Genomic DNA, 8920 nt, shown 5'->3' on the forward strand with positions numbered 1-8920 from the left:
GGATGGGGATGCAGTGTAACCTTATCTCTATAGAAGGTAGTAAATAGTTGGTCTGCCAGGAGAAGACTGAGCTCTCCCATTCATCTAACTGAAGTGATGGCTATCAGAAATAAGGTTTTGAGGGAGAGGTGGAGGAGAGAACAGCTAGCCTTTGGTTCAAAGGGTGTGTTTTTTTTTTTTTTTTTTTTCCCCAGGGCTTTGATAATCAAATTAAGGTCCATGGTGGGTTAGGGCAGCTGTGTTCCATATAGGGGGAAACAAGTTGTATAAGCCCTTAAGGAATCTGACTATAATGGGTCTGGCAGGGCTTAAACTCCGGGGTCTGCGGCATAACCCAGAGGGCTAAAGGACCAAAACCAGCAGTTTTAAAGGGGAAGGGGCGGGGAGGGGAGAGAGAGACAGGGAGTAGCTGCCCCATCCAAACACAACTGTGCTAAAATTAAAGTAGAAAGATATAAAAAAATAACTAAACAAGAAAAGAAAAAAACCCAACACTAAGGGTAAATTGCTATGTTCAGAAAAGGCAGGAAGAAAGTCCACCTAGAGTTGCAGGCAGTTGAGAAGGAACTGAATGGCATTGGGTCTGTGCCATCTTGGGAAAGCATGAGAGGCTGCTTGGTGCAGGCATGGGCCTGCAGATGCTGCTTTGCATAATCTGGTCAAGAGCGCATGGGCATGTGGCACATCCTATGGTACAGCACCAATAGGGGGACACACTCAAAGAAGAACAAGTAGTTTCAGTGGGAGATTGACTAAGAATTTTGATCCTGTAAAATTTTGAGCATGCTGGCTCCAGTCCAGCAAAACACACAAGAACATGCTTATCTTTAACTCCAAGGGACAGACAGGACTAAGATTCGAACCTCTGCCTTTCATGCCCAACCCTATGGGTCCAGTGGGTGAGCAGGCATGAGATGGGGAAAGCAGTAAGACCATGACTGATGACTTCAAGGGTGAATTAAACCAGTGGTTCTCAACCAGGGGTACATGTGTACCTCTAGGGCTACAGAGGTCCTCCAGGGGGTAGAATCATAGACTATCAGGGTTGGAAGGGACCTCAGGAGGTCATCTAGTCCAACCCCCTGCTCAAAGCAGGACCAATTCCCAACTAAATCATCCCAGCCAGGGCTTTGTCAAGCCGGGCCTTAAAAACCTCCAAGGAAGGAGACTCCACCACCTCCCTAGGTAACGCATTCCAGTGTTTCACCACCCTCTTGGATATCTCCATTATTTATTATTATCTCCTAGAGCTGGAAGGGACCTTGAAAGGTCATTGAGTCCAGCCCCCTGCCTTCACTAGCAGGACCAAATACTGATTTTGCCCCAGATCCCTAAGTGGCCCCCTCAAGGATTGAACTCACAACCCTGGGTTTAGCAGGCCAATGCTCAAACCACTGAGCTATCCCTCCCCCCTAGTGAAACAGTGTTTCCTAATATCCAACCTAGGCCTCCCCCATTGCAACTTGAGACCATTGCTCCTTGTTCTGTCATCTGCCACCACTGAACAGCTGAGCTCCATCCTCTTTGGAACCCCCCTTCAGGTAGTTGAAAGCAGCTATCAAATCCCCCCTCATTCTTCTCTTCTGGAGACTAAACAATCCCAGTTCCCTCAGCCTCTCCTCATAAGTCATGTGCTCCAGACCCCTAATCATTTTTGTTGCCCTCTGCTGGACTCTTTCCAATTTTTCCACATCCTTCTTGTAGTGTGGGACCCAAAACTGGACACAGTACTCCAGATGAGGCCTCACCAATGTCAAATAAAGGGGAACGATCATGTCCCTCAATCTGCTGGTAATGCCCCTACTTATACAGCCCAAAATGCTGTTAGCCTTCTTGGCAACAAGAGCACATTGTTGACTCATATCCAGCTTCTCGTCCACTGTGACCCCTAGGTCCTTTTCTGCAGAACTGCTACCTAGCCATTCGGTCCCTAGTCTGTAACAGTGCATAGGATTCTTCTGTCATAAGTGCAGGACTCTGCACTTATCCTGTTGAACCTCATCAGGGTATTTTTTTGGCCCAATCCTCTAATTTGTCTAGGTCCCTCTGTATCTGATTCCTACCCTCCAGTGTATCTACCACGCCTCCCAGTTTAGTGTCATCTGCAAACTTGCTGAGAGTGCAGTCCACACCATCCTCCAGATCATTAATAAAGATATTAAACAAAACCAGCCCCAGGACTGACCCGTGGGGCACTCCGCTTGAAACCGGCTGCCAACTAGACAGGGAGCCATTGATCACTACCCGTTGAGCCCGACGATCTAGCCAGCTTTCTATCCACCTTACAGTCCATTCATCCAGCCCATACTTCTTTAACTTGGCAGCAAGAATACTGTGGGAGACTGTATTAAAAGCTTTGCTAAAGTCAAGGAATAACACATCCACTGCTTTCCCCTCCTCCACAGACCCAGTTATCTCATCATAGAAGGCAATTAGGTTAGTCAGGCACGACTTCCCCTTGGTGAATCCATGCTGACTAGTCCCGATCCCTTTCCTCTCCTCGAAGTGTTTCATAATTGATTCCTTAGGAACCTGCTCCATGATTTTTCCAGGGACTGAGGTGAGGCTGACTGGCCTGTAATTCCCCGGATCCTCCTCCTTCCCTTTTTTAAAGATGGGCACTACATTAGCTACATCAATTCATCTAGATATTTGCCTAATTTAACAACAGGCTACATAAAAAGCACTAGCAAAGTCAGTACAAACTAAAGTTTCATACAGGCAAATCACTTGTTTATTCTGCTCTGTATACTATACACTGATAAGTACAATATTTATATTCTAATTGATTTATTTTATAATTAGATAGTAAAAAGGAGAAAGAAAGCAATTTTTCAGTAATAGTGGGCTGGGACACTTTTGTATTTTTATGTTTGAGTTTGTAAGCAAGTTGTTTAAGGGTATGTCTACACTACGAAATTAGTTCGAATTTATAGAAGCCGGTTTTATTGAAATCGGTTGTATACAGCCGATTGTGTGTGTCCACACATAAAATGCTCTAGGTGCTCTAGTCGGCGGACCGCATCCACAGTACGAGGCTAGCGTCGACTTCCGGAGCATTGCACTATGGGTAGCTATCCCACGGCTATCCCACAGTTCCCGCAGTCTCCGCCGCCCCTTGGAATTCTGGGTTGAGATCCCAATGCCCGGATGATGCAAAACAGTGTCGCGGGCGGTTCTGGGTACATGTCGTCAGGCCCCTCCCCCCCCGTCACAGCAACGGCAGACAATAGATTTGCGCCTTTTTACCTGGGTTACCTGTGCAGACAACATGGAGCCCGCTCAGCTCAGCTGAGCTCACCGTCACCATATGTCCTCTGGGTGCCGGCAGACGTGGGACTGCATTGCTACACAGCAGCAGCTGCTAACTGCCTTTTGGCGGTAGACGGTGCAGTAGACTGGTAGCCTTCATCGGCGATCTGGGTGCTGGCAGCCGTGGGGCTTGCCTTTTGGCAGTGGATGGTGTATTACGACTGTTAGCCATCCTATTACAAGTCGGGTCATCGCACGTTAGCAGAGTCTTCCCCGAGCAGCCGATCGTGCAATAGGCCTGAAGACCATCGTCATACACTAACTGCCAAGCGCCCCGTATTTGCTGCCAAGCACCCAGAAAGATGCCGAGGGCTATCAGTCACGCTGCACCGTCATCTTAAGATGTAAAAAATAGATTTGCTCTGTATTCATTTGCTTCCCCCTCCCTCCGTCAAATCAACGGCCTGCTAAACCCAGGGTTTTCAGTTTAATCTTTGGGGGGACCATTCTGTGTGACAGTTGTTTGTGTTTCTCCCTGATGCACAGCCACTGTTCTTCATTTTAATTCCCTGTACCTGTACGCCATGTCGTCACTTGGCCCGCCCTCCCTCCTTCCCCTAGTCCGTCAGATACTACTTTCGCGCCTTTTCTTTGAATTCTGGGTTGAGATCCCAATGCCCGGATGATGCAAAACAGTGTCGCGGGTGGTTCTGGGTACATGTCGTCAGGCCCCTCCCCCCCCGTCACAGCAACGGCAGACAATAGATTTGCGCCTTTTTACCTGGGTTACCTGTGCAGACAACATACCACGGCAAGCATGGAGCCCGCTCAGCTCAGCTGAGCTCACCGTCACCATATGTCCTCTGGGTGCCGGCAGACGTGGGACTGCATTGCTATACAGCAGCAGCTGCTAACTGCCTTTTGGCGGTAGACGGTGTAGCATGACTGATAGCCGTGGGGCTGGCAGCTGTAGGGCTGCATTGCACCAGCCCCTTGCCCTTTGATAGGCGATGGTATATTATGACTGGTACCCATCGTCGTCATACTGGAGTGGCTGTCAATCATGGCCACCTGGGCAGACATGTTTCGATGATGATGGCTACCAGTCGTAGTATACTATTTTCTGCCAATTGCCCAGTATTGTCTGCTAAGCACCCAGAAGAGGCCGAGGGCGATGCTGGGTGCTGGCGGACGTGGGGCTGGCAGACGTGGGGCTGCATTGCTACACAGCAGCAGCCCCTTGCAGACGATGGTATATTATGATTGGTATCCATCATCATCATACTGGAGAGGCTATCACTCATGCTGCACCGTCGGCTGCCAGCTTAAGATGTAAAAAATAGATTTGTTCTGTATTCATTTGCTTTCCCTTCCTCCGTGAAATCAACGGCCTGCTAAGCCCAGGGTTTTCAGTTTAATCTTTGGGGGGACCATTCTGTGTGACAGTTGTTTGTGTTTCTCCCTGTTCCTGTACCTGTACGCCATGTCGTCACTCGGCCCTCCCTCCCTCCCGCCCTCCCTCCTTCTCCTGGTCCATCAGATACTACTTTCGCGCCTTTTTTCTGACCAGGCGCCATAGCTAGCACTGGGATCATGGAGCCCGCTCAGATCACCGCGGCAATTATGAGCACTATGAACACCACGCGCATTGTCCTGGAGTATATGCAGAGCCAGGACATGCCAAGGCGAAACCCGGACCAGCCGAGGAGGCGATTGCAGCGCGGCGACGAGAGTGATGAGGAAATTGACATGGACATAGACCTCTCACAAGGCACAGGCCCCAGCAATGTGGAAATCATGGTGTCACTGGGGCAGGTTCATGCCATGGAACGCCGATTCTGGGCCCGGGAAACAAGCACAGACTGGTGGGATCGCATCGTGCTGCAGGTATGGGACAATTCCCAGTGGCTGCGAAACTTTCGCATGCGTAAGGGCACTTTCATGGAACTTTGTGACTTGCTTTCCCCTGCCCTGAAACGCCAGGATACCAAGATGAGAGCAGCCCTCACAGTTGAGAAGCGAGTGGCGATAGCCCTGTGGAAGCTTGCAACGCCAGACAGCTACCGGTCAGTCGGGAATCAATTTGGAGTGGGCAAATCTACGGTGGGGGCTGCTGTGATCCAATTTGCCAGGGCAATGAAAGACCTGGTGATAGCAAGGGTAGTGACTCTGGGCAACGTGCAGTCAATAGTGGATGGTTTTGCTGAAATGGGATTCCCAAACTGTGGCGGGGCCATAGACGGAACCCATATCCCTATCTTGTCACCGGAGCACCAAGCCACCGACTACGTAAACCGCAAGGGGTACTTTTCAATGCTGCTGCAAGCCCTGGTGGATCACAAGGGACGTTTCACCAACATCAACGTGGGATGGCCGGGAAAGGTACATGATGCTCGCGTCTTCAGGAACTCTGCTCTGTTTCGAAAGCTGGAGGAAGGGACTTTCTTCCCGGACCAGAAAGTGACCGTTGGGGATGTTGAAATGCCTATCGTGATCCTTGGGGACCCAGCCTACCCCTTAATGCCATGGCTCATGAAGCCGTACACAGGCAGCCTGGACAGGAGTCAGGACCTGTTCAACTACAGGCTGAGCAAGTGCCGAATGGTGGTGGAATGTGCATTTGGACGTTTAAAAGCGCGCTGGCGCAGCTTACTGACTCGCTCAGACCTCAGCGAAAAGAATATCCCCATTGTTATTGCTGCTTGCTGTGCGCTCCACAATATCTGTGAGAGTAAGGGGGAGACCTTTATGGCGGGGTGGGAGGTTGAGGCAACTCGCCTGGCCGCTGATTACGCGCAGCCAGACACGAGGGCGATTAGAGGAGCACAGCAGGGCGCGGTGCGCATCAGAGAAGCTTTGAAAACGAGTTTTGTGACTGGCCAGGCTACTGTGTGAAACTTCTGTTTGTTTCTCCTTGATGAACCCTCCAACCCCCCCCCCCCCCCCCGACCCGGTTCACTCTACTTCCCTGTAAACCAACCACCCCACCCCACCCTCCCCTCCCCAATTCGAGCACCGCTTGCAGAGGCAATAAAGTCATTGTTTTTTCACATTCATGCATTCTTTATTAGTTCCTCACAGAAGTAGGGGGATAATTGCCAAGGTAGCCTGGGATGGGTGGGGGAGGAGGGATGGAAAAGGACACACTGCATTTTAAAACTTTAACTCTTATTGAAGGCCAGCCTTCTGATGCTTGGGCGATCATCTGGGGTGGAGTGACTGGGTGGATGGAGGCCCCCCCACCGTGTTCTTGGGCGCCTTGGTGAGGAGGCTATGGAACTTGGGGAGGAGGGTTGTTGGTTACACAGGGGCTGTAGCGGCGGTCTCTGCTCCTGCTGCCTTTCCTGCAGCTCAACCATACGCTCGAGCATATCAGTTTGATGCTCCAGCAGACGGAGCATTGACTCTTGCCGTCTGTCTGCAAGCTGACGCCACCTATCGTCTTCAGCCCGCCACTTGCTCTTTTCATCCCGCCATTCAGCCCGCCACCTCTCCTCTCGTTCATATTGGGCTTTTCTCATCTCCGACATTGACTGCCTCCACGCATTCTGCTGTGCTCTATCAGCGTGGGAGGACATCTGCAGCTCCGTGAACATATTGTCCCTCGTCCTACGTTTTCTCTTTCTAATGTTCACGAGCCTCTGCGAAGGAGAAACATTTGCAGCTGGTGGAGGAGAAGGGAGAGGTGGTTAAAAAAAGACACATTTTAGAGAACAATGGGTACACTCTTTCATTACAAGGTCGCATATTTCGGCTTGCAGACAGCCATGGTAGGCCACAGTGTTTTGGCTTTTTTAACCTTCTTAACATGCGGGAAAGGTTGCAAACAGCAGCGCATTTCCCATATCAAGGATGAATTGGGTTGTCCATTTAAAATGGGTTTTCAATGTAAAAGGAGGGGCTGCGGTTTCCCGGTTAACATGCGGCACAAACACAAGTAAACCACCCCCCCCCCATACACGATTCTCTGGGATGATCACTTCACCCCTCCCCTCCACCGCGTGGTTAACAGCGGGGAACATTTCTGTTCAGAAGAGCAGGAACGGGCGCCTCTGAATGTCCCCTTAATAAAATCACCCCATTTCAACCAGGTGACCGTGAATGATATCACTCTCCTGAGGATAACAAAGAGAGATAAGGAATGGATGTTGTCTGTATGCCAGCAAACACCGGGACCATACGCTGCCATGCTTTGTTATGCAATGATTCCAGACTACGTGCTACTGGCCTGGCGTGGTAAAGTGTCCTACCATGGCGGACGGGATAAGGCAGCCCTCCCCAGAAACCTTTTGCAAACGCTTTGGGAGTACATAAAGGAGAGCTTTCTGGAGATGTCCCTGGAGGATTTCCGCTCCATCCCCATACATGTTAACAGACTTTTCCAGTAGATGTACTGGCTGCGATTGCCAGGGCAAATTAATCATTAAACACGCTTGCTTTTTTGTGTGTAATGTTTACAAATATTTACAAAGTTACACTCACCAGAGGTCTCCTGTGTGCCCTGAGGGTCTTGGGTGAGTTCGGGGGTTACTGGTTCCAGGTCCAGGGTCACAAACATATCCTGGCTGTTGGGGAAACCGGTTTCTCCGCTTCCTTGCTGCTGTGAGCTACCTACAGTACCTCCATCCTCATCTTCCTCGTTCCCCGAACCGTCTTCCCTGTGTGTTTCTCCAGTGAGAGAGTCATAGCACACGGTTGGGGTAGTGGTGGCTGCACCCCCTAGGATCGCATGCAGCTCCGCGTAGTAGCGGCAAGTTTGCGGCTCTGCCCCAGACCTTCCGTTTGCTTCTCTGGCTTTGTGGTAAGCTTGCCGTAGCTCCTTAATTTTCACGCGGCACTGCTGTGTGTCCCTGTTATGGCCTCGGTCCTTCATGGCCTTGGAGATCTTTTCTAATACTTTTCCATTTCTTTTACTGCTACGGAGTTAAGCTATCACTGCTTCATCTCCCCATATGGCGAGCAGATCTCGTACCTCCCGTTCGGTCCATGCTGGAGCTCTTTTGCGATCCTGGGACTCCATCACGGTTACCTGTGCTGATGAGCTCTGCGTGGTCACCTGTGCTCTCCACGCTGAGCAAACAGGAAATGAAATTCAAACATTCGCGGGTCTTTTCCTGTCTACCTGGTCAGTGCATCTGAGTTGAGAGTGCTGTCCAGACCGGTCACAATGAAGCACTGTGGGATAGCTCCCGGAGGCCAATAACGTCGAATTCCGTCCACACTACCCCAATTCCGACCCGCAAAGGCCGGTTTTATCGCTAATCCCCTCGTCGGAGGTGGTGTAAAGAAACCGGTTTAAAGGACCCTTTAAGTCGAAAGAAAGGGCTTCGTTGTGTGGACGTGTCCAGGCTTAATTCGGTTTAACGCTGCTAAAGTCGACCTAAACCCGTAGTGTAGACCAGGCCTAAGAGAGGTGAAACTTGGCAGTAGGCAGGACAAATCAGACTCCTGAAAGGAGTACATTAGTCTGGAAATGTTGAGAGCCACTGAATTAAACCAAAATGGCATATGCACATGCTGCTGGTCAGATACCAGAAAGTGGAGCAGCTGTCTGCAGAACAGAAAGAAGAGACCTACTCTTATTGGTAAACAGGAAGGGACTGTGTGGCTACAAGTTTTGAGAATTAAAGCAGGCCTCTGCCAGTCTAGGTGCTAGTGACTCTCCTTC

The 8920-nt window shown here is 50.3% G+C and overlaps 1 protein-coding gene across 1 annotated transcript; it reads right to left on the reverse strand.

Annotated features, from left to right (window-relative positions):
* Window positions 1-6303: 6303 nt before the first annotated feature.
* Window positions 6304-8249, reverse strand: LOC135974493 (mediator of RNA polymerase II transcription subunit 15-like). The gene is made up of 2 exons (XM_065562709.1): window positions 7735-8249; window positions 6304-6916 (listed from the first exon to the last, which is right to left on the reverse strand). The coding sequence occupies exons 1-2, from the start codon at window positions 8123-8125 to the stop codon at window positions 6414-6416; spliced, it is 894 nt and encodes a 297-aa protein (XP_065418781.1). The 5' UTR covers window positions 8126-8249; the 3' UTR covers window positions 6304-6413.
* Between the last annotated feature and the right edge of the window lie 671 nt (window positions 8250-8920).

This window comes from Chrysemys picta, chromosome 12 (genome assembly GCF_011386835.1).
Source record: "Chrysemys picta bellii isolate R12L10 chromosome 12, ASM1138683v2, whole genome shotgun sequence".
NCBI classification, from domain to species: Eukaryota; Metazoa; Chordata; order Testudines; family Emydidae; genus Chrysemys; species Chrysemys picta.